Source organism: Oikopleura dioica, chromosome PAR (assembly GCF_907165135.1).
Source record: "Oikopleura dioica chromosome PAR, OKI2018_I68_1.0, whole genome shotgun sequence".
Classification (NCBI taxonomy): Eukaryota; Metazoa; Chordata; class Appendicularia; order Copelata; family Oikopleuridae; genus Oikopleura; species Oikopleura dioica.
Genome location: NC_137293.1, coordinates 8,254,308 through 8,277,416, shown reverse-complemented (window position 1 = coordinate 8,277,416; position 23,109 = coordinate 8,254,308). Strand labels below are relative to the sequence as shown.

The window sequence follows — 23,109 nt, the reverse complement described above, 5'->3', positions numbered from 1 at the left end:
ATTGCGTAAAAGTAGATGAATATATCAGCTACTAGTTCAACAAGTTAAAAATTCATCTTCTTCAGCATATTTTTGGTTAATTTTTAAGACGGAGGGTTTAAATTAGATCATCCAGGTCGACCTTCTGTCAAGATATACAATAATAAACCTACAGAACCATTCATCAGTCTGTCCGGATCACTGCCAATCCAGAAGATCTAACTGTCGTGTTCGTCTGCATCTACGGTGGCTAAGGGGCGTACCCACCCTATTTCGCCGTTGACAAAGTGAATAATCAGCTACCTCACCTACTCAGGAGGGAAAAAAGAGACCAGTCGCCTGTGTGTGACTCACGAAAAAAATAGCCAGAGATCCAAGATCGCCATCTTCCAAAAAAAAGCACTTTTTTTTCGGGGAAATTTATATAAGCGGCGAAAAGGCAATTTCAAGTGGAGAACCTTTAGAGGAAAAATAAGAAGCGAACGAGGAGCGGCGGAAATTTGAAACACCTGGCTATTGAGAAATGAGTTCAACGACGGACAGGAAGAAACTCGTCGTTGTTGGCGATGGAGGAAGGGTTCATAATTCAATTCAACTTTTTAATTTTCTCGGCATAAATTGTTGGTAAAGCTTCTCAAAAGAGCCCTAAATTGTCGATTTTTCTTTCTTGAAAAGGCATTATTGACATTTTATGACTCAAGTTTGGTCATTTTGACGATAATTTTAGTACGACTTTTTAGAATTTTTATTTATTTTTTTGTCTAGCAGTAAATCTAACCCTTTTAAAAGCATGTGGAAAAACTTGTCTGCTGATCAGATTTGCCGAAGAAAGATTTGAGCCTGATTACATCCCGACTATCTTCGAAAATCGCGCAAAAGAGATCTCGGTAATTCCAAATGCCCACTCTGTTCTGACAGTATAATTAACGATGCTGTCTTCTTACTTGTCAGGCTTTTTCTTACGTCACATGACAAAGAGGTTTAATAGTCTAATTCAAGTGATTTCGGAAGTGAAATATCCTAATTAAATTCGGTTTATTTCAAATTTTGGATGATTTTTGATGGCCTTTTTTCAGTTGAAAATCTTTAACAATTTATTGCAACTCAAAACCAGACCTTTTGTTTGCTTCATAAATGGTCAGGAAATCGGAGTGCTGTCACCATAACAATGGAATTTTTACGTCTCGCTCGTCAAAAAATAAAGACTCCGCTCAAATATAAAACTTGCCCGGGCAAATATAAAGAAAACCGCATCTCCGGTCTACTTTTTGAGTGGCACTCTAGACTCATTAAGGGTGTCCCGGCTGTTTATACTTCGCTCTTGCGTGTAACAAATAAAAGCTTATATACATTTAGGTTTCGACAACACCGGGCCCAGAGGGCACAAGTTTTAAGGGTGATTGAAGTCTACTTTTGGGATTAAGGGTATCCACATCTACGTACACAAAAATGAAAGTCTAAAATGTCAAGTTTAATTCTTGATTTTTGAAAAAATAAATGCTTTCAAAAAGAATCGCGCCTCGGCAAATGTCATGGTCTCTTTCAAGTTTTTGACTTTATAAAAATTGACTTTATTTGTTTAGGTAGATGGAAAGCCTATTGACTTGACCTTATGGGACACGGCTGGGCAAGAAGCATACGATCAGATTCGACCGCTAGCCTACAATAATGCAAGTAAAGTATATTCAAAATTATTTCCTAGTTGAAACTCTTGGATAGGCTTTTAATAATAACTTTATCAAATTTACTAAATAAGAACATCATTGCTTTGGAATACTTTACTGAGAATTGTATTTTAGACGTAGCGTTAATTTGCTACTCGATCGACTCGCCCGCATCACTCCACAACGTCACTGAAAATTGGATCACAGAAATCAGCCACTATTGTCCGAAGACGCCAGTTTTACTGATTGGAAATAAACTTGACCTCGCTTCGGACACTCTTCAAACCGTCACGTAAGTTTTATCCACATACCAAAAAGAAAACGGCCGTCAAAGAGGATGATCCTCTGGTATTGTGAAAATTCTCTTTACCTTGAGAATACAGTAGGGTGTCCACGCGTTTGAAACTCAATTATCGAGTTGTTTAAAACTCGTTTCTTTAATGATAACTCGCTTGTTAAAAATAATGTGCGCTGATCAAAAGTGTCTTTGAAGTTGTCGACTTCGATTTGGACTTGAGATGTAAATTATTTTTCTTTTCAGAAAGGCGCAGGGCGACGAGGTGGCCGAGAAGATCAAGGCGGTCGCTCACATCCAGTGCTCTGCCCTCAACGACGAAAATGTCCAACAAGTGTTCGAGCGAGCCGCCAAGGAAGCGCTCAAAGGAAGCTCCGACAAGCCAGAAAGTGGGGGATGCTGCACTGTAATGTAGAGTCAAATTGACTCAGTCAATTACAGTTAGGAAAAGTGCCTACGAATGCTTCTGACGGGCAAAAATCGTCTTCAACAATTTCCTGAAATCCGAAAAATTCAAAACTCAAAGTCCGAAAAAAATAATTTTTTAAATCCGAAAACTCAAAAACTACGAAATCATACTTCTCAAAAAAAAGCGACCTCTCTTTTTGTCTTCTGAATACGAACATAAAATTAACATCATGTGACATATTTCCTCCCTTTTCGTTTTTTCAACCCTTTTTCTTGAAATATTCACGCTTCCTGTTACTAACTGTACAACCAAAAACCGGTCACGCTGCGAATTTTCTTCCACGCTGATTTCATTCCAAAAATAGCCTGTTGCAATTCTTTGATTAAATAATTGTACAATAATAAATTTTGAAAATTAAAAAAAAAAACAGAATTTCCTGAGAACTGCGCAGATGCAGGTTTTCTCTTTGCTCAAAAAAAAACTCTTGTTTTCAATAAAAAATGAGGCTAGCGTTTCTAGTCCTCTTCGGCTTCGCTGTAGCAGAGAAGAATTATGATAGATTCAAGGTCCTAAGAGCATCATGGGAAGACTCAGAGCAGACAGAAATTGTTGGATCGCTTCTTGAGCGTTTTGAAACGATGAATCTCTGGGAGCCAGAATCATTGGAGAATATTAAGTACACTCAGGCGGTTGATTTTATGGTTTCGGAAGAAGAAGCGTTGCTGTTTCGTGAGCAAGTTGGGAGCTTTAGTGAAATTAAAACACTCATCGATGACGCAGGAAAGATCATAAATGAGCAAAAAGTCGAGCAGAAAAGAGCAACTCAAGGACTTCGAGGCGCTTCGTACCCATATGATCAGTTTTTGACCTATCCTCAGTTGGAAGAATGGATTTTAGGCAGAGTTTAAGATTGATTACTCATAAAATTGATTTTCATCAAGATAACTTTCTCAGAAATTCTGAAACCCGACTTCAGAGAATTCTGATGAAGAGTTGATGTCTTCAGAAGTCATTGGAACAACCATCGAAGGTCGAAAAATATACGGTGTCCATCTTGGCGACCAAGATCCAACTAGTGATAAGAAGAAAGTTTTCATCGAATGCAACATCCACGCTCGAGAATGGATTACTCCTTCCACTTGTCGATATTTTATCCACATGCTCAGATCGGCAAAGAATGGCGTGGATTTAACTCCATCATCGTTTTCCATGCAAGATCTATTAGACATCCTCGAGCACAACTGGTACATCATCGTTTCAATGAACCCCGACGGGTATCAGTACACATTTGATCACGATCGAATGTGGCGAAAGAATCGAGAGCCGAACGACGGATCCCAGTGTATCGGAACAGACGTGAATCGACAATTCCCTGTTGGTCATCTTACTGAAGGAGGAAGTCCAAATCCATGCCATTTTGGATACGCTGGGAGCGCGCCTTTTACTACAAGAGAGGCGAATATCTGGAAAGATTGGTTCATGGCGCTGAGAAATGCAGGAGGAGGAGATATGCATGCTCAGATTTCCGTTCACAGGTGATTCTATCACCAAAGAAGACTCAAGTCTTAAAAAATTAAAGTTATTCTCAACTGATCATGCCGCCATGGGCATCTGACAGACTCGCAATTCCTGATGAGCCTGAAGATATCGACTATAAAGGGTCAATGCATCTGCTGGAAACACTCTCCCACTGAGACTCTAGCTCCTGGGAATAAAAGACAACAATTCTAGTATTTTAGCTGCTGCTTCTACTTTATTCGAGAGACAACTGACCAGCCGAGACTGGCACTGCGCGCGCAACGTCCCACTGATCAGTATCAAAGTTCAACGGGTTCGCCCGGAATGCGCTAACCCTTTACCTCCCCTTGATACAGAACAGTGCGACAATAAGTAAGATACAGGTAGAATGTCCCTTTCGGGCTCGGAGGAACATCGGTAGAATTGGGACAGTCGGCGGCAGATTTTTGAAGAGGGTTTTGTACGGTGATGAAGCAGCAAACATTTTTGATCCTAAGCAGTAGACAACTTCCAATCCCCAAAAAGCATCAGAAAACCCAATTGCCAACACTAGCCTTCATACTGTTTCTTCGTAGAATCCAGCGAGAGGGAGATGGACGGCGAATATTCCGCTTGAGGCGAGGAGTACGGGTTGGAAGCAGACCTTTGGGGTTGTGACGAAGCCAGGATCAGGAGCAAAGATGGTATCAGAGATGTTGAATCCGTCGCCGAGCCAGATTTTTGAGCTTCGAATAGAGGCTTTGGCGGAGCGATCGGAGGGAGAGAGGATGGAATCTTTTCGGGCGGTTTGGGCTTGCGTGACCGAGATTGTGACTCGATACCCTTACCTCCCCTAGTCACATGATCGTTCTGCTTTATTTTCGACTTGAAGTTTTTGATCAAGTGTGGCCACTCGGTCAAGTCCAGATTTTGATCAAAGTTATCAAGGAAAGGAACTCTTTCCTCGATCGCGGCGACATGGGAACGGTGAATGAGGTCGACGGTGCCGTTTGCATCTTCGACGAGGCAGACCTGCTGGTTGGTGGATCTGAGGGTGGAGGGGCCACTCCATTTTGCATTGGAGTTTTTGGCGTCTCCGGCGAGTGGGCGTAGCTTGACAACTTCGGGTTTTAGTTTCGAAGCTTCGGTGAACTCGAACTTGACGTTTCCAAGTAAATTGTTTATCGAGTAGGAAGAGATATTGCTGTTGCGCAAATAATCTCGTCCTAAGAGTGCTGGGCGGCATTGTCCATCCATCACAGTTGCGGCGAGCTCAAACTGAGGGCCTTTGTCGAATCTAACCTTGCAGTAGAGGGTTCCCCTTGGAGTTTCAGCTACTCCGCTAATACCGGCTACATCGTGGTTTGGAGCGCTCAAATTGCGTAGCACGTTTTGGGGGATAACATGCGAAGGTAGAATTGTTGAATATGCGCCAGTATCGAATTCGATGTTGCAGTCGAACGAATCTTGTCCTGACTCAAATGTGGCGCGTAGAAAATATCCAGGGCGGGATTCGACCTTTTCGGTCAGGTGCACTGGAATTGCAGAGAAGAGGGCATGGACATCGGCGAAATTATCGGGTTCCACGTTGTAGTGGCTTTTACGCTGCATTTGATCGGGCTTTTCGGACTTCTCGTCCTTTTTCTGCGCAGAATTCTGGTCCCGATTGTGCCAAGAGCGTTTACCCTCGCCATGTTTTCCATAACCTTGCTTCTGTTTGTTGTTGGATCCGGGTTGAGTTTTGTTGACGTTGATGACATCTGAAGAAACGCGGTTTCGGCGACTGGTCTCGGCTTTGAGTGCGAGGTCGTTAAGCGTGAAGGTTTTGTCGATGGAGGTCAGAAGGGCATTGTAAGTGTCGGGCTCCTGGTCTCGGAGGGCTCTGACAGCGAACATTGTTGCCCATGCTTCGTGGATATCTTCCACATTTGGCTCAGCATCGTTGTTAGCGGCTTTGAAGGTTTCGAGAAACGCGGCTTTTGCCTCAGCAAGTTTTGTAGCTAGCTCGGATGTAAAATGAGTCACGGGGCGCGATCGGTCAAAAACGATGTCGCTGACATCGAGCATCAGTAGAAAATGCGAGATTTTTGGGCCATAGTGCTTTTTGAGAAGCCCGATGGCGGCGTCGACGTCGTCACAGGCGCGGAGATCGTTACCGATAAAACGGGCGACGTTCGGAGCTAGTTTGCTGGTAAGAGCGTTGAGGAATATTTTTTCGTCGCCGTCGCGGCGTAGATGACTGTCTTTGAATACCCTCATTGCTGTTATGAAATCCACAAACTGGCCGGGGCTATTCCCTTTGAAGGGCTGGATTGACGCGAAGCTTTTGTAGAACAAGTTGCATATGTGCTGCTCGCGCTGGTCGTATTCCCTGTTGGAATTTTCGGCCGGTGGATTGGCGTATTTGCGTTTTCGGACCAGGTCCTTGTAGTGCAAGAATAGCTCGCGTTCTTTTTGGAGCTGTTCTTCCTTCATTGTGAGTAGTGCTTTATCAGTCGGAGCCGATTTGAGCTTCTTGTCGAGATCAGCGATGAAGTCGGCGATTTGTTCCAGGGCGCCGTCGCATCTTTCGACGGTTTCGGGGAGATTTGGCATCACCGAGATGTACTTGACCGACCCGTTTCTCAAAGACAAGAATTGTCTAGGAGAAATTTACGGGGTTTGAAGAGCAAATGAAGATTCAATAGTGGTCGTAGCAGTTGATTGATGTCGTAACTTGGCGGGAGATGTGCGATTTAGAAGAGCTGCCGGGCTAAGAAAGGCCGATTTACTGCTTTCGAGCGAAATTACCTCGACCGGTCCGACTAACTGAGACTTTTGAGGGTCAAAGTTAGATAACGGACTTGGAGAGCGCGAAATGTCGTTGAAAATAGGCGTCAGCGGCGGCGCGAGATCGAAATCGCAGCGGTTGCACAAGTTGACGTGGCAAAACGGTTGGCGCGGCGGTACTTTTCCACACGCGACGAGTACCGGAAGTGAGAACACGAGTGCTTATCCAGGTTCGTAACGGCCTTGGGCGGAGAAAAACGCTGGACAGGGTAAAAGACGATCAAACGTTGGGTAGGGCGGGTGGTCTTTGACGAATCGTAGGGTACTCAGCTGATTTTGGAGAATTTGGAGGGATGAGATGGATGTGTCGAGCGGTAGACAAGGTGGAGGGTTGAAGGTGTAAGTTTTGGGGCCGCGGGAGTTCTCTATGTCGAATTTATGAGCGAAGTCTCTGACACCACTAAAGGGTCAATGCATCTGCTGGAAACACTCTCCCACTGAGACTCTAGCTCCTGGGAATAAAAGACAACAATTCTAGTATTTTAGCTGCTGCTTCTACTTTATTCGAGAGACAACTGACCAGCCGAGACTGGCACTGCGCGCGCAACGTCCCACTGATCAGTATCAAAGTTCAACGGGTTCGCCCGGAATGCGCTAACCCTTTAACTATCAAAAGGAAGTTTCCAATAGAATGAAAGCTGCAGCGTACAACACTCACGGAAAAGTATACATTGCTGGACAATCACGTGATGTTCTCGGATACCCTGCTGGAGGAATGACTGAAGATTATGCTTATGGAGATCTTGGTTTGAAACTTTTTTTGAACGAAACTAATTTTCCTAGGAGTGAAACTTTCAATGTTGATTGAACTTCGAGATACTGGAGACTTTGGATTTCTCCTTCCGGCGAGTGAAATTATTCCAACTGCTGAAGAACTAGTTGCTATGTTTATTGAAGTTTCAAAAGCTTTATCAAAATAAATCGAATCGAAATGCCGAGAAAGGGGAATGACGACTTGGTTCGTGAGGAATAGGTTCGGCTGACTAGGTTCGTGGTGGGTTCTGCCAGAGTATTGAAATCGGCCTATATTTTGGGGCAGTAAGGGAAATGGCTTGATGACTAGGTTCGTGTGACTAGGTTCGTGAAAATTTAAATAGAAAAAATTTTGGGGCAGTAAGGGAAATGGCTTGATGACTAGGTTCGTGAAATTTAAAAAATGAAAAAATGTGGGACTATATTTGCCAAATGAGTACCCCCCACACCCCCCCCTGTATAAGCCGCTAGGCTCTCAAATTTTGTTTTATTTAAAGCCTAACATCAACTAGTCATCAACCCATTTCCCTTACTGTCCGAAAATGCTGAAGATACAAAAAATACATATAAAAATCCAAATTTCACGAACCTAGTCTCACGAACCTAGTCACACGAACCTAGTCTTCACGAGCTTAGTCTTCACGAACCTAGTCACACGAACCTAGTCTTCACGAACTTAGTCTTCACGAACCTAGTCCCACGAACCTAGTCATCAACCCATTTCCTTTACTGTTCGAAAATTTTTCTATTTAAAATTTCACGAACCTAGTCACACGAACCTAGTCATCAACCCAATTCCCTTATTGCCCCAAAATGGTGAAGATACAAAAAATACATATAAAAATCCAAATTTCACGAACCTAGTCACACGAAGCATTTTTTCCGACATGGCACCCACGAACCTAGTCACACGAACCTAGTCCTCACGAACCTGGTCATCGGTCTTCGAAAAGTGTCTCAATAATGCCAAAAAAGACAGAAATCAGTGAATAATATTTTATTTCAATAATAGTCTTCAATATGAATGAATCAAAATCTAAAATCATTTGGATTTGGGGCAGGATTCATACGCATCATACGGTCGTACGCGCCGTATCCGCCGCCGAGGTTACTAGCTCTGTTTCCAGTAGTCAACTGATGGCTTCTTCCTCCAATTCTAGCGCCACAAGGACAAACTGCATTTTCCATCGCTCCGCCACACTCGCCAATAAAGTAAGGGTGTCCGTTCGGGCACTCGAACCAATGTCCTTAATTCAATTTATTGATGGTTATTTTGAAGACCATACCTCCTCTCATTCCCCTTTCAGCAGCTGCAATAGCCTTTGCGACAGATTCTACTTCCTCGCTTGTTACTATTGTAAAAGCGCCAATGATCTTTTCGCTCCGCTTAACGATGTCTTGATGTTGCGGCTCTAGCTTTTTGAACAGAATACTGTTCGAAATCTCGACCAAAGCCTCAAACTGCCTCTCGGAACTTGCACCAAAAAGCCTTTGGAACCTGAAGCCGAGCTTGTCCATTCCTTTTGACCAAGAGGCAAATAAATTGAGCTGAAAAGATGTAAAAATTTGTTCATGAGAATGTTGCTTTATACCTTCAACAAAATGTCTTTTGACTGTAGTATTGAGTCCGGCGAAAATTCCACTCTGCCGTCCAACGACGCAATTTGGTTAATTCGAGCAAAGAAGATTTTGTTTGGATCAATCATATTCTGCAAGCCTTCAGATATTTTCGTCATTGATTTTTGCGTTTTCACCATAAACTGTGCCCTCGCTAGAAGCTGAAATTTCGCTTTTGCTGAGCGAGCGCGCAATGCTTTCTGAGAGAGTCTTCCACTAGGAAAATTGGGAGTAAGAGAGTTAAGAGCATTGCTAAGCTCGTCTCGTCTTTTTCTGTCGGCTTCTCTGTAGGTTCCTTTGATTCGTTCGTACTTTTTATTCCAGTTGTTGAATATTTTAGTGTAGCGACTGGAAGCCATTCTTGCCTTGCATTTTGGACATAAGATAGCTTTAATTTTGGTTTGCTAAAATATATCCAGAAAAGCTTACTATCAAATCTGTATCTTTTTCAAACCAAATCCTTTGAACTCTGATTCTTGCGAAACTGACTGAACCCATCCATCAAGACCTTCCCATTCGATACGATGCTGACAGTCCGGCAAATACACGTACAGCTCGTCTTCTTCATATTCTTCTGTCATCATAATCACAGAGTGAAACTTCACCGAAATAGCAGGGTGACATTGGGCGCATTGGTTGTCTGTGTGTAAAAATCTGTCGAAGGCTCGATTGTGTCTAATCAGCTCGCATTGATGGCCGCATAATCGTCTGGCCGAGCATCGTTCAGGTTTTGAGAGTTCATGATCACAATCGTCAGAGCAGCGTTTTCCGCAACCCGGCTCGGGACACTCTTCCATGCAAGGAGTACACATTTCGAAGCAGGGGTGATTGCAGACAGAGTGAGCGCATCGTTTTGTGCATTTTTCCTCGCATGGAGGACAGTCTTTGTGACACTTGTCTTTGCAGATATGGCCACAAACCTTTGTTTGATCGCATATCTTCTGGCACGGTTTGTGGAACAGTCCTCCGAAACAATCCGTACAATTTCCTTCGCATTCATGTCCACATTCGAGAGTGGCTTTGCAGGGTTTAACACAGCTTTGAGACTGACGAACGGCGCCTTCGACTCTACACTCAACTTTCCCCACTTCACCTTTCTTCGAGCATGTGAGACAGTTTTGATCAACCAATCTTGAGCAAGATCTGTTACATGGTTCAGAGCAGATTTTTGTGCACATATGACCGCAGTTCAACATTCGACTACACTTTACTGGGCACTTTTTAGTGCACGGCTCGCTGCAAAGAGATTCGCATTGATGTCCACATTTCAGTTTTCTTTCGCACATTTCGTTGCAAATTGGTTGCTCCGAGCAAGTTGCAATTCCTTGGTGGCCGCATGGAAGAGTTCTTCTTACATTTTTAGTTGGACAAGGCTTCTATGATTGACAAAACATTTATACCCTTTAAATATCAGACTATTGAATATTTTTCTTAGTATCTTATCCTCTATAAAAATCCTAATTGTAAATCATTCCTCGCATTTTTCATGGCATTTTTTCGTGCAAGTTCGTTTTCCACACTGGCCGCAGCTCTTCTCACATCTCTTCATGCATTTTACTTTGGAATGATCAAAATCAACTCCTTGATGGCATTGTAAGGGACACTAGAGATATTTTTCTCGTGCAAAACTTGACTATCAATCACCTGATGTCCACAAGCAAGTCGCTCTTTACATTGATTAGTGCAGGCCTTCACAATCCTCTTGGAACTACATTCAACTGTCAGGAATCCATCGCAGTCTTTGCATTTTACTTCGATAGGCTCTTTACACTTCTTCGCATCGCACTTTTGATTGCACTTTCTTTTGCATTTATGTCCACAAGTTAGAGTTTTCAAACAAGGCTGCTTGCATTCTCGTACCAACTCGTCATCAGTTTTTCCACACTCAGCATCTCTTTAATTTTAAGTTTATAAAACGGCATATGTTGAATTCGAACAAATAAATTTCCTTTTAGTACCTCGAGTTTATATATGAATGAAAACCTAGTGTGGCCACAGCTCAAGCTCTTTTGGACTTTTTCGTGGCAGAATATTTGATCCGGATTTTTATGGCAGAAGTCTTCCGCCTGATGACCACAAGGAAGCAATTTCCAGGTTTTTTCTTCGCATAAAATGGTACCTTCCAACTCATGACAGCGGACATTTTTTTTGTGATAGCATTCAAGAGTCGTTGTGACGACGACGTCGCAAGGTTCGAGTTTAAAATCTCCATTGCATGGGACACCGATAATGTGCTGTTTGATTTTCAAAAATAGTTCTTTAAAATATAATTTTGACCGAAGTCTTATTAACTTGATAAATAATAATTTGAAAAATTTCCTCGCAGCTTCTTTCAAATGGTTTGAGTACTGTACATTTCATTCTGTCACAACTTTCAAAGCATTTTTGCACACAAGGATGACCGCATTCATACTCTTTCTTGCATTTCTTCTTACATTGATAGTCTTGAGGGTCAATAAAACATGGCATTTTTGCATTGTGTGTACATGGGAGCTCTTTCGGTACCATTTTCTGGCACTTGGCAGTTGCACAGTCTTCGAAGCATCTAAGATTGCATTGATGTCCACACTGTAGCATTCGTTTGCAGCTAGTTTGACAGGGAAAATCTTCAGGAGCCACATTACATGGCACGTTCTTCCCGACATGTTCACAAGGCAGCTTTTTATCCACTGGAAGAACACAAGTTTTGCATTCAACAAAGCACAATTCATTGCAGCTGGCTTTTCCGCACTTCTTACAGGATCGTTCACATTGTTTTTTGCATTGATATTTTTCATGAACATCGCTAGTCGTGTGATCCTTACAAAGAAGAGGACACGGGTGACCACAAGGCAACTTGTCTTCACAAGGTTTCAAACAAGGATCAGCATGGTGATCTGCTTCGGAATGACAGTACTTTCTACACTCGTGACCACAAGTTTTCATTTTGAAAATGCACTTCTGCTTGCATGGCTTCTCAAGCTCTTTTCGCTTTCGACATTCTTTGGTGACAGTATTATTGCACACACCACAGGTTTTCTGAACCGGTTCTTTGCAGTTACTCGACGAGCATTTGACATAGCATTTCTCCTTGCAACCGTGGCCACATGAGCTTATTTCTCTTTCGCAATTCGCCTGACAGTTCCAGTTTTCAGGCTTTATGTGACATTTGATTGTAGCTTCATGTCCACATGGAAGATTTTTTCGAACCATAACGCCGCATTGATATAATTGATGCTCTTCAGGATTATGGCAAGTTTTCGGACAACGATGGCCGCAACTAAAAGTTGTTGGACATGGAAAAGTGCAGCCGCCCAATGGAAAAGCTGCTTTCACTGCTCTTTGGAACTCTTGCTTTTTAACGTAGGGAATCACAGTCTTGTAAATTGGATGCCATGGACACTCGAGTTTCAGTCCTTCAGAAACAACTCCTTCTTTTTCAGCATGTCGCATGATCTTTATCCAAACATTGTCCGAGCTTCCCGCATTTCGGAGCATTTCCAAGTTGCCAACAACGATGAGTGCACTTCGAGCTCGGCTGAGTGCAACACAGGCTCGATTTTTGATCGTAGCAAAGCCACCTTTGAAGTCAGAGTTTGATCGGACAGTTGACAAAATAACCACTTGATTTTCCTGACCTTGATAGTTGTCAACGGTCTGAACGTCAGGACGATTATCTTTAGGTAGTAAGCGAACTTTTTCCCTGATTTGGAAAAATTGACCGATGTAGAAGGTAAGGATGGTGATTTTACTGGCGTCGTAACCGGCTTTGATTAGGAGCTCAGCGATCAGGAAAACATACTCATCTTCCATCGCATTTGATTTGGAGGTGCCATCATCATCAGCAGCTTCAGAGTATTCTGGCAATTGGTTTTCAATAAGTCCATAATTTATAAACTGCACCCGCCCACGGTCGCCGAAATAGAGAACTTTGTCAGACTCGCGATTGTTAGTCGAGACATGATTCTTGAGATTTTCGTAGAAGCAAGTTGACATGAAGGTTGAAATATTCGGCTGCATTCGATGTTGCTCGCCGAGTCGGACGAATTCGAAGTTGTTTTTGATGAGTCTCTCAAAGAGCGAAATGTCTAAATTACATTTCTTTTCAAGCTCGTAGCAGTTCACTTTTGGCCGCAATTGCTGGTGATCTCCAATTAAGATCATCTGCTGAGTATGTTCTGTCAAACAAGCGACAAGATGACTTTCTGGAAGTTCGGCACTTTCTTCTGCCATCACGATTTTGCAACCGAGGTTTTGAATAAGTCTGAAATTCTTGGTCGCAATAGTTGCTGTCATTGCTACAAGTCTAAATTGCTTGCAGATGTGCGTATCCTGAAGAATACGAACATTCGCAAGTCCTTCTTCTGCCTCTTTTATCTCGTTGTTGGATTCTTCAAGCTTCGACTGCATTTTTTCCTGATATTTTTCGATGACGCTTCCGTACCAAAGCTGACGATTCTGATAATTTCCTCGAAGTGCTTCATCCCAAAGTTGTTCTTGAGTCTTTCGGCAAGCGCCAGCATTTTCATATGCAGTGTCAATCACCCATTTTTCCTCTCGTCGTAACTTGCGAATCCATTTCTCTGCTAAGTGAACATACTTCGCATTAAACATTTCTTGGGAGAATCCAGGAGCATTGTTGTTGTTTTCTTCCTCTTTCCCCTTCTTTTTAGATTTTTTCTGTCCTTGGTTAGTTTGATTTGCTTGACTGTTCCATTTGGCTCTTTCATTTTCTTCATGCTGTTTCATTGAAGGTTGGCTGAAAACATGTCGAATAATTTCCTTGCGAATATTTTCCTCGTGTCTCATTCGGGCATTTTTCTTTCTTCTCTGATCTTCTATGTGCTCAAAACTCATTCTTTCGACATTTTCCTCATCCTCATCATCAAATAGTTCTTCTTCGACGTAGTTTTCCATTGCATGCAAATTTTGAACAAGATTATTCAACTGGCTCAAGTAATCAAGTCTGAGCCAGACTTTCAGAAGGTTGAGCGCGTGGCTCTTTGGCTGTTCACCAATCGGCTGAGAGATGTAGTTAAAAGTTCCAGCATCCATGCTTGCTTGTAAATCACCAACAATTGTTTGATACTGCTCTTCTGTGATGGCGTCTGCATCGTACAATTTTTCAGGAGCAATGACATCCGTAAAGGCCAGTTCGAAATCTCTTTCGAAGACATATCGCTTGCTTTGAATCTCTTCCACTGATCGTTCTGCTACTTTAACTTGCTTCCAGAGACTTTTGTTGAATGTCACTCTTCTTCGCTGCTCGTGAATTGTGTACTGTTGGACAATGTCACTCTTAGTACGGCCCCCATATCGAACGATAGACTGCTCAAACTCGTGTATTCCTTCAAGAAATTGATCCAAGGCGTGATTGGTGTAGCAAATGAGCAGGATCGGTGTTCGTTGGTCACCATACCAATGGTCTTTATTATCGAGAAGACATCGCATGACAAGCTTCGCGATGAAGGTTTTGCCAGTGCCAGGAGGTCCTTGAATGACACTGACAGAGCCTTGAAGAGCGGATTTCATGGCTCGTAGCTGTTCTTCTTTGATTATCATGCTTGTTTCATTATTCCAACTCTGGTCTCGGACAAAAATATTCGGATTCTCTGGCGGATTTTTGAACAATGAGTTCATATTGTAAATTGTATCCTGATCATCCAAGTAGGGCGGATTGCTTGGAGTTCGATCCAATCTGCCATCAGTTCCAGTGACAAGGATATTCTGAAAGGGAATTCGGTTGAAATCATCAGCTTGAAGTCGCTCGAGGACATTCTTCACGGGGAGGAAGAATGCCTTGCTCTCAAGCATGTCGTATTCGGTAGCTTTTCAAGATTAATAACAAAGTAAGAAATTCAAAATTCATCAATTAAATCATTTTTAACATTCCTGGTTTGATGTTTCCTTGCATAATTTGTATTTCAAGAATACCCTTTTAGCATTATCCGTTCCAGCGACGACGGCCAAGACAAGGTTTTCATCATCTTGAAAAGATCGCAGGTCAACACAAGCAAGGATCCGTGCATCAGGCATTTTGCTCGATCCCAGTTGATCTTTCGACGAGAAGTAAATTTAAGCTTGAATACTGACCCTCTGTTGTTTTTGGCTTTTGATCCACCTAATGGTTCGGCAGTGTAGATGTTGACATCAGTTATACGTTTTAGCATCTGTCTTTTGTCTCTGTAACTGCTTCGTTGATATACTGTGGTTTCTTCAACCTTCTTGTTTTCCATGAACGTCCGGATACCATTGCGCAGAGGGCGCATGAAATCTTCTCGGGTTATATCAAATAGTTTTTTCGCATATTCTTCGATAGAGTTGTAAGGCCCATTTACTTTCAATGCCAAAGCGTCGAGTTCTCGATCTCGTTCGTCCCTTCCTTGGTGAATATGGTTGGTGGAAGTAAGTTCTTGGACAGTTGGATAGATTGGCCTTTTCTTGATGTTGTCCGGATCATTTTCTTGAGCTTGAATAAGAGTTGGTAAATTATAGTATATAATTTATCGATTTTAGTTTGTAACTCTGGCTTGATAGTTTTCTTTGAGTTCTTCTTGTTTCTCCATAATTGCAATTGCCTTCGTTTGAGCATTTTTATTCATAACTGCAACTCTGTGAGAGCTCATGGTGTTGCATACCATCTCCACCCACTCGATGTCATCAGAATGCGAGATGCAGAAAAACTCCACATAATCGGAGCAAACGTCCAAAATCGCATTGATTTCGTTGACAAGATTTTTCAAGCCAGACGATGTCGTTAGATGCATAGGAAGAGTTTGTTCAAAAAGCTTAGATTTGGCGATTTGAAGAAGTGCAACTTCTGCACTCGTACTATTTTTGGCTTTTATCATTTTCCATATTTTGCATTTAGAAAATTAGGAGGTGGATAAAGTGAGACCGATGACCAGGTTCGTGAGGACTAGGTTCGTGTGACTAGGTTCGTGGGTGCCATGTCGGAAAAAATGGTTCGTGTGAGTAGGTTCGTGGAATTTGGATTTTTATATGTATTTTTTTGTATCTTCACAATTTTGGGGCAGTAGAGAAATGGCTTGAAGACTAGGTTCGTGTGACTAGGTTCTTGAAATTTTAAATAGAAAAAATTTTGGGGCAGTAAGGGAAATGGCTTGAAGACTAGGTTCGTGTGACTAGGTTCGTGAGACTTGGTTCGTGGAATTTGGATTTTTATATGTATTTTTTTTATCTTCAGCATTTTCGGGCAGTAAGGGAAATGGGTTGATGACTAGGTTCGTGGGACTAGGTTCGTGGAATTTGGATTTTTATATGTATTTTTTTGTATCTTCACAATTTTGGGGCAGTAGAGAAATGGCTTGAAGACTAGGTTCGTGTGACTAGGTTCTTGAAATTTTAAATAGAAAAAATTTTGGGGCAGTAAGGGAAATGGCTTGAAGACTAGGTTCGTGTGACTAGGTTCGTGAGACTTGGTTCGTGGAATTTGGATTTTTATATGTATTTTTTTTATCTTCAGCATTTTCGGGCAGTAAGGGAAATGGGTTGATGACTAGGTTCGTGGGACTAGGTTCGTGAAGTTCACTCATTTGGCAAATATAGTCCCACATTTTTTTATTTTTTAATTTTCACGAACCTAGTCACACGAACCTAGTCATCAAGCCATTTCCTTATTGCCCCAAAATTTTTCGATTTAAAATTTCACGAACCTAGTCACACGAACCTAGTCATCAACCCATCTCCCTTACTGCCCCAAAATATAGGCCGATTTCAATACTCTGGCAGAACCCACCACGAACCTAGTCACACGGACCAAGTCCTCACGAACCTAGTCGTCATTCTGGATAAAGTTGAGAGCCTTTCCTTGGAAGATTTCGAAAAAGCTTTTGCATCAGCGCTAGAGTTTTCTTGAACTGACCATAGATCTTATTTTCTCCAGTAAACGAGTCTGTGCTTAGAAGCTTTTTGAACCCGGGTGAACTCACTAAAGCACCAAGATCAGCTGAGGGATCATCAAGTGCTTCTTGGATTTTTCCAGCGCCGATTGGGAATTTTGGAATGTAAGGACTTCCACCTGCTCCACCACCTCTTCCTCGGCCTCTTCCGCCCCTACTGCCACGTCCAGAGTTCCCACGGCCTCGTGAACCGCGATTTCCGCGGCCACGGTCCATTTTTACGTTTTCTCTTCAGGTGTTGAAGTCTGAGGTCGTAACGGATACCGGTCTGAATCACAAATCTATGTGAAAAATGTAAAAGTCTTCTGTATTTATTCTCTGACGCGACAGATGAGTCGCAGATAAATAGAAAAGGTCGTTCAGGGCCATAAAAATGGATCAAAAATGAGCGAGCGCAGTGACAATGATTTTTATGAACAGTAAATTTTCTTCATTTCTACCTATTTCTCTTGGTGAAAATAGTAATCAAATTTGCAAGCGTTCGTTTAGCCGAGGGATGTTTCCCACACCCGTAGTTTTCCCTTTTGTGACTCATTGCTCTCGCTCAGCATGGCGCAAGGTCAATGAAGCTGAGAATTCGTCGAACTTGTTTTCGTGCATTTTAACTTTTTATTCTAGAGCTTTTATCAAATTTATCGTAACTTTAATTGAGTTTGTTTCATACTTCGCCATATTTTTTCATAGGTGATATTCTGGAAAAAAAGGATATTCTAACAAAAAATCTTCTTCACGATCACTCGATGCACCTTCTTAACTAAGTACTGTATTGCCTGCTTTTTACTTTGTGATTCCCACGTCTGAGTTTTGTTTGAAAACTTCCGCTACTAAAATTGCTGAGAAACTTTCAGATGTCACTTATTTCTACTTCTTTTTCCGCGCTTTCAAAATTGATCTCAAAAAATGAAGATTTTTTCAGCACTCGCTCCTTTGGCTTTCGGCCGACAGGACTACGTCGGCTACAAAGTTTTGAGAACATCCTGGGACGATGCACACACGAGCATCGAAGTCGGAGCTTTTCTTGAGCGATTGACCAGTGTCGATATGTGGGAGCCGGAACATGTCGAGTATCTTACGTACACTCAAAAAGCTGATTTCATGCTCTCCGAGGAGGATTCCGAGGCTTTCATCGAGCGATTCGGCGATCACGTGGACATCCTTCCGATCATCGACGATGTCGGTTTCGTCATCGATCAGCAGAAAAACGAGCAAGAGCGAGCCACCAAAGGACTCAGAGATCTCGACCTTCCATATGACCAGTATTTGACTTACCCTCAACTGGAAAGCTGGATTCTTGCTAATGTCGATAACGTGCTCGTTTCTGCCGAAGTTCTTGGCGAAACTTATGGAGGCAACAACGTCTACGGTGTCCACATTGGCGATCAAGATCCAACTAGCGACAAGAAGAAGATCTTTATTGAATGCAATGTTCACGCTCGAGAATGGATTACCCCAGGTTACAAAAAACCAACACCTATCATTTGAAAACAATAAAATTTCTAGCTACTTGCCGATATTTTATCCACATGGTCAAATCTGCAGTCAATGGCGTCGATCTTACTCCTCCTTCCTACTCAATGGATGACCTCACCAGCATCCTCGAGCACAACTGGTACATCATCGTTTCCGCCAACCCCGACGGCTACCAATATTCCCACGATTCCGACCGAATGTGGCGAAAAAACCGAGAGCCCAATGACGGAAGCAACTGTCCTGGTACCGATTTGAACCGACAATTCCCGGTTGGTCATTTGACTGTTGGTGGCAGTTCGAGCCAGTGCTCCAGTACTTACGCGGGTGAAGCACCATTCACTACTAAAGAAGCTTCAATTTGGAGAGATTGGTTTCATCAACTTAGAAATGCTGGAGGTGGAGACATCGAAGCTCAACTTTCTGTCCACAGGTAATCTTACTTTCCATACTTTATTGAGAGAGTGAAAACCTAATTTTACTGTAGTTACTCGCAACTTATTATGCCTCCATGGGCGACTGGCCGAACAGCCATTCCAGAAGACCCAGCAGATATCGAGTACCAGACCCGAGTTTCAAACAGAATGCAGACCGCGCTCTACAACGTCCACGGAAAGGTCTACCGAGTCGGACAATCCAGAGATGTCGTTGGCTACCCCGCTGGTGGAACTACTGAGGATTACTCTTACAGAGATCTTGGTAATTTATTGTTGAAAATCCTCGCTCTATATTTTCAGGCGTCACTCTCTCCTGGGTTCTTGAGCTCCGAGATACCGGTGCTTACGGCTTCCTCCTCCCAGCCGACCAAATCATCCCCACCGCAGAAGAAACCGTCGCCATGTTCATCGAAGTCTCCAAGGAGCTTTCCTCCCGAAAGTAAATTTTCTGTAAACAAGGTCAAAAGTTCAGTGGCCCAGTTTTTAATATGAGATTTCTCAGATTCACTTGAGCGGAACAATCTTTTAATAAATTGACATTTGATGGTATTTTTGGTGCCGGTACAGGCGCTAGGCGATGTGGCGTTAGGGTTTTAAATCTCGTGCATACTATTTTTTCATCTTTGTTCATTTTTCGAAAAGAGAGAAGGAAAATATGAAGCTTTTGAAGCTAGGGCTCGCCACGGTCGCTTCCTGCTTCGATGTGGTTTATGATGAGGAAAATGTCAACAACTTGGATAATGCGGAGATCGCGGAGATCCCTCATCACTCCGGTAAATAAAATTTTTACAGAAGATGGCTAGAATAATGACTTGAAGGATTTTTTTCGTTAGAAGGTAGTGTTGAATTGACTTTTTTCCGGAAACAACTTGTCCGGACTTTTTCTGATAGGTTTCATTGACTAAATATTTCTAGAGAACGTTGATCTTGGCTGGGCAGGCGCTCGTGAACCACGTGGTTGGGGCGAGTACTACGACTGGGTTAATATTCTTGATGCTACCGAAGAGTTCGCGGATGATAAACCTATCTTGCTCCTTATTATTCCAGAAGATTGCGACGATTGTGTCCATTGCCGCTCAATTAGAGAGGAATTCAAGAATGATCAAGAGCTCTTGCGCATAAGCAAGCATTTTCATGTTGTGAACTTCTTAGGTGATGCCTTTTTTATACCTTTCTTCAAAAATATTTTTAATAGGTTACGAAGAGTCGCAATCTCACTGGGATCCTAAAATTGCGAACGCTCATTATTTCCCGCGATTTTACTTTTTGGAGCCCCATGGAGACATCATCCCATGGGCAGTGAATACGATGCGTAAAGATGATAAGGCTTTTTACTACAACCACTCGTCGGAAATTCTTAAAACTGCAAAAGAGGTTTTTCATGGATACTACAAATATAAACACGATGAATTGTAACAACATGGAATGTTGGTAGTTCACTATTGTTGATATGATGATTTTAAATTTATTATGGGACGCGTTCTGGTAGAGAATGGGCCATCGTCAGCCCATTACAATTTTTACTGAGCTCAAATGATAATTCAGAACTTTGAGCGGACGATGGCCCCTTTACCACCGAAATGCGTCCGACAATATATTTTAAACAATCATATAATAATAAGGTCATAACATTGATCAGAAATTATTTTGAGGTTTTGATTAGTCTTCTCGTTTTTATTTAAATTGGAGTAAGTCGGACCGAGAAAGCATCGGGAAGAAGGTACCATTCTGCTGTTTCCATGTTTCCAATTTGTTCATTTACACCATCGTCGTCAATTATTTTTTTAATCATACCGTTTTTATATCTCACAGTGTTAACAGGCTTATAGTAAAGTCTATTAACTGGTACTCGAATAACTGGTGCGTCCATTGATAACATAGTGTTTTGGAGAACATATTCATCGTTTTCGACGCGATCCAGAATCATTTGATGAAAAATAATAGAATCATCAGGTAGAAGATAAGCTCCAGTAACAGATAGAGGCCTTGTAAAGAAAAATGTTCTGTTAAGCGTCTCTAAATATATTTTATTGACGTACACACCATTTCATCGAATATATATTGAATCAAACCTTTTTGATAATCGAAAAATGACTCGGGTACCATCGGATATCCCATTTTTCTGATAATCTCCCACCCACTTCTCATCAAATAAGTTGGAAACTTTATCCTTTTCAGAAGCAGTTCTATTTCACTTCCTTGATATTCTTTTTCTCTATCGTCGGAGCCAAGATTCATTCCAGCCAAACTTCGAGGATAAACAATCATGACCAATGTAGTGAATATATTTTCAAATGAATGATTGTTATAATTATCAAGAAAGCCCATATCTGCTTTAATTGAATATCTGATGAGAGAAGAAACTGTAATTGGAACACAGAGGTTCGATGATTTTTGGTCAACAACATTCCTTGTTACATTTTGAAAACTAAAGTTATGCACTTTTGTCATCTGTTGCTTCAAGCTTGACATTTGAGATGATTTGGTCAAATTTGGATCGTCGAGGCAAAAATATGGGTTTGAATCCCTAAGAGAAACAACTTTTTTAATTGCATACATCTCTTCTTCAATCGGGTCTTGTCTGAGGATACAGTCCGCGTTGGTTTGCTTAATCATTAGATCAAATTTTCTTTTTTCTTCTTCTTTTTCGACTGGCCTGTATAAAAGAGTCCAAGCAGTTTTCCATTCGCAAAAAATGAACACGAAGATAGTTGTTATCAAATCGCCATGACCACTTGTTAGCTGAGGAACTTGGGAAAAGGCAGGTGAACCAGAAACTAAAACTTTTAAAGGATTGCTCAGCAAAAAATAATCTTACACAAACTGTAAAAATACTTGTACTTTGATCCTTTCCGGGTGTAGCCCATTTCCCGAAAACTTTTCTTTCCAGAGGCGTTCATTACAACACCAAAATCAATTATTTTTGCTTCGCCATTCTTTATCAAAATATTTTCCGGCTTCAAATCATAATGTTGAATATCTATTCGCTTCAAATGCTGAGTTCCTTGGCGTACTCCATTTGCGATTTTCTTCCTTTCTTCTAAATTCAATCTTCCACTCCTCAATAAAGTCCTCAGATCATTGTCGCATTTCTCCATGATTGTTATCCATCCAACACAATCTTCTTTGTACATATCGTCTTTGTCGTAAACCTCGATATTAACAAAGTTTTTGATGACATTTTTATGCAATGGAATTGTGTTATTTTTCGTGCGATAATCTTAAATGTTCATTATTTCCGTTCTCAAATTTCACACCGTCTTGAAATCTATCTACCTGATGCGAAGAAAATTTTGAAGGCCGTTTCATAATTATCCGTGAAAAGATAAGGGTCAAAAGCTTGAACTCGAACAGCAACATCAAGATCATCAAATCTTTCTTTCCATACAATTGCTTCTCCTCCAGCTGAGATGAGTTTTCTTTCCAATTCAATACCATAAATCCATTTTCCAGTCTCTTCTTTGATATCATAGCGATTTAATCTTTTTCCAGAAAGACCTGGATTTCTCTTGAGAATCTTCTTTTGAAAAGCTGTCGTTCCCGATTTCTCGAGTTCTGAATCATTTTCATCAAATAAAATTAATTTGTTGATAGTAAAAACAACATATCTCCAGGTGGAAGCATGATTATCTTTCTTCAAATTGCTTCTTTCTATTGAAATTAGTAGTCTGCATGTTTGTGCTCGGGATGTTGTTCTCTTTAGCTTCGGAATTATTTTGTTCAACCAATGTAGTATTGACTCTCTTGTCATGCTAGGAACGCTCATACTCTTAGGGTTTTTTTTTTTGTTGAAATGTGAGCTCGGTCTTATTCTCAAGACTGAACAAATTTGATGAATGACCCCTTTTGTTTACGATCGTAGCGTCGTTAAAATCTTATATGCCTGAACGATCTAGTTCGCTATTTTTTACGCATATTTCATGTAATAGTTTCATAACTAGGTAAAATCACTAATAAATGAGCTTTTTTTCTAGCTTAGTAGGGTTGGAGTATAAAACAGTTTTAGAATCCCTAGAAGCTGGGTATCATTTTGACTATTGATAGTGGGGCGTGATCTCGTACCCTGAGGGCATTTAGGTACCTAAGAAGTCCCAAAATCTGACCAATTTTGGAAATGGGAATTTTTGCTGTGTAAAAAGAGGTTGCTGTGTAGTCTAGATTGTAGCCTAGGCTCTGACGGTCATTTTGAGCCCTAGAAAAGTAGTGAGGGGGTGGGTCTCTGGGGAGCTAGAGGCTCTTGAAATTGGGCAACTCGACAGAA

General features: G+C 41.7%; 7 protein-coding genes across 7 annotated transcripts; 5 read left to right on the top strand and 2 right to left on the bottom strand.

The window, feature by feature from the left end:
* The first annotated feature begins 326 nt into the window (after positions 1–326).
* On the top strand, positions 327–2,721 carry LOC145702267 (ras-like GTP-binding protein Rho1). The gene is made up of 5 exons (XM_081779485.1): positions 327–551; positions 769–866; positions 1,563–1,653; positions 1,779–1,935; positions 2,185–2,721. Exons 1-5 carry the CDS (start codon positions 503–505, stop codon positions 2,351–2,353), a joined length of 564 nt encoding a protein of 187 aa, XP_081635611.1. The 5' UTR covers positions 327–502; the 3' UTR covers positions 2,354–2,721.
* Positions 2,722–3,321: 600 nt separating this feature from the next.
* LOC145702512 (carboxypeptidase B-like) lies at positions 3,322–4,368 on the top strand. Its single transcript, XM_081779745.1, has 2 exons — positions 3,322–3,882; positions 3,927–4,368. Exons 1-2 carry the CDS (start codon positions 3,344–3,346, stop codon positions 4,039–4,041), a joined length of 654 nt encoding a protein of 217 aa, XP_081635871.1. The 5' UTR covers positions 3,322–3,343; the 3' UTR covers positions 4,042–4,368.
* A 2,854-nt stretch (positions 4,369–7,222) lies between these two features.
* LOC145702513 (carboxypeptidase B-like) lies at positions 7,223–7,603 on the top strand. The gene is made up of 2 exons (XM_081779746.1): positions 7,223–7,419; positions 7,457–7,603. Exons 1-2 carry the CDS (start codon positions 7,305–7,307, stop codon positions 7,591–7,593), a joined length of 252 nt encoding a protein of 83 aa, XP_081635872.1. The 5' UTR covers positions 7,223–7,304; the 3' UTR covers positions 7,594–7,603.
* Positions 7,604–8,445: 842 nt separating this feature from the next.
* Positions 8,446–15,478, bottom strand: LOC145701639 (uncharacterized). Its single transcript, XM_081778852.1, is given in 10 exon segments — positions 8,446–8,673; positions 8,713–8,974; positions 9,019–9,431; positions 9,483–10,419; positions 10,688–10,937; positions 11,027–11,277; positions 11,336–14,847; positions 14,850–14,877; positions 14,957–15,007; positions 15,010–15,478. Coding segments are annotated over 10 exon segments (6,204 nt in total). The 5' UTR covers positions 15,292–15,478; the 3' UTR covers positions 8,446–8,455.
* A 2,365-nt stretch (positions 15,479–17,843) lies between these two features.
* On the top strand, positions 17,844–19,397 carry LOC145700957 (carboxypeptidase B-like). The gene is made up of 4 exons (XM_081778180.1): positions 17,844–18,397; positions 18,445–18,844; positions 18,899–19,110; positions 19,149–19,397. The coding sequence occupies exons 1-4, from the start codon at positions 17,845–17,847 to the stop codon at positions 19,289–19,291; spliced, it is 1,308 nt and encodes a 435-aa protein (XP_081634306.1). The 5' UTR covers position 17,844; the 3' UTR covers positions 19,292–19,397.
* Positions 19,398–19,503: 106 nt separating this feature from the next.
* LOC145701638 (thioredoxin domain-containing protein 12-like) lies at positions 19,504–20,264 on the top strand. Its single transcript, XM_081778851.1, has 3 exons — positions 19,504–19,621; positions 19,764–20,000; positions 20,044–20,264. Exons 1-3 carry the CDS (start codon positions 19,504–19,506, stop codon positions 20,262–20,264), a joined length of 576 nt encoding a protein of 191 aa, XP_081634977.1.
* Positions 20,265–20,268: 4 nt separating this feature from the next.
* LOC145702689 (uncharacterized) lies at positions 20,269–22,654 on the bottom strand. Its single transcript, XM_081779948.1, has 4 exons — positions 22,125–22,654; positions 21,667–22,068; positions 20,921–21,625; positions 20,269–20,864 (listed from the first exon to the last, which is right to left on the bottom strand). Exons 1-4 carry the CDS (start codon positions 22,612–22,614, stop codon positions 20,527–20,529), a joined length of 1,935 nt encoding a protein of 644 aa, XP_081636074.1. The 5' UTR covers positions 22,615–22,654; the 3' UTR covers positions 20,269–20,526.
* Between the last annotated feature and the right edge of the window lie 455 nt (positions 22,655–23,109).

Excerpts from the sequence above, each read along its gene's own strand:
- LOC145700957 (XM_081778180.1), top strand. The coding sequence starts at position 17,845 with ATGAAGATTTTTTCAGCACTCGCTCCTTTGGCTTTCGGCCGACAGGAC. Across the intron at positions 18,845-18,898 it reads GCTCAACTTTCTGTCCACAG|TTACTCGCAACTTATTATGC; the intron begins GTAATCTTACTT and ends ATTTTACTGTAG. Across the intron at positions 19,111-19,148 it reads TTACTCTTACAGAGATCTTG|GCGTCACTCTCTCCTGGGTT; the intron begins GTAATTTATTGT and ends CTATATTTTCAG.
- LOC145702512 (XM_081779745.1), top strand. The coding sequence starts at position 3,344 with ATGTCTTCAGAAGTCATTGGAACAACCATCGAAGGTCGAAAAATATAC. Across the intron at positions 3,883-3,926 it reads GCTCAGATTTCCGTTCACAG|TTATTCTCAACTGATCATGC; the intron begins GTGATTCTATCA and ends AAAAAATTAAAG.
- LOC145702689 (XM_081779948.1), bottom strand. The coding sequence starts at position 22,614 with ATGAGCGTTCCTAGCATGACAAGAGAGTCAATACTACATTGGTTGAAC. Across the intron at positions 22,069-22,124 it reads CAAAATTTTCTTCGCATCAG|ATTATCGCACGAAAAATAAC; the intron begins GTAGATAGATTT and ends TGAACATTTAAG. Across the intron at positions 20,865-20,920 it reads ATTTTTCGATTATCAAAAAG|AGACGCTTAACAGAACATTT; the intron begins GTTTGATTCAAT and ends AAATATATTTAG.
- LOC145702513 (XM_081779746.1), top strand. The coding sequence starts at position 7,305 with ATGAAAGCTGCAGCGTACAACACTCACGGAAAAGTATACATTGCTGGA. Across the intron at positions 7,420-7,456 it reads TTATGCTTATGGAGATCTTG|GAGTGAAACTTTCAATGTTG; the intron begins GTTTGAAACTTT and ends TAATTTTCCTAG.
- LOC145701638 (XM_081778851.1), top strand. The coding sequence starts at position 19,504 with ATGAAGCTTTTGAAGCTAGGGCTCGCCACGGTCGCTTCCTGCTTCGAT. Across the intron at positions 19,622-19,763 it reads GGAGATCCCTCATCACTCCG|AGAACGTTGATCTTGGCTGG; the intron begins GTAAATAAAATT and ends AAATATTTCTAG. Across the intron at positions 20,001-20,043 it reads TCATGTTGTGAACTTCTTAG|GTTACGAAGAGTCGCAATCT; the intron begins GTGATGCCTTTT and ends TATTTTTAATAG.
- LOC145702267 (XM_081779485.1), top strand. The coding sequence starts at position 503 with ATGAGTTCAACGACGGACAGGAAGAAACTCGTCGTTGTTGGCGATGGA. Across the intron at positions 552-768 it reads CGTCGTTGTTGGCGATGGAG|CATGTGGAAAAACTTGTCTG; the intron begins GAAGGGTTCATA and ends CCCTTTTAAAAG. Across the intron at positions 1,936-2,184 it reads GACACTCTTCAAACCGTCAC|AAAGGCGCAGGGCGACGAGG; the intron begins GTAAGTTTTATC and ends TTTTCTTTTCAG.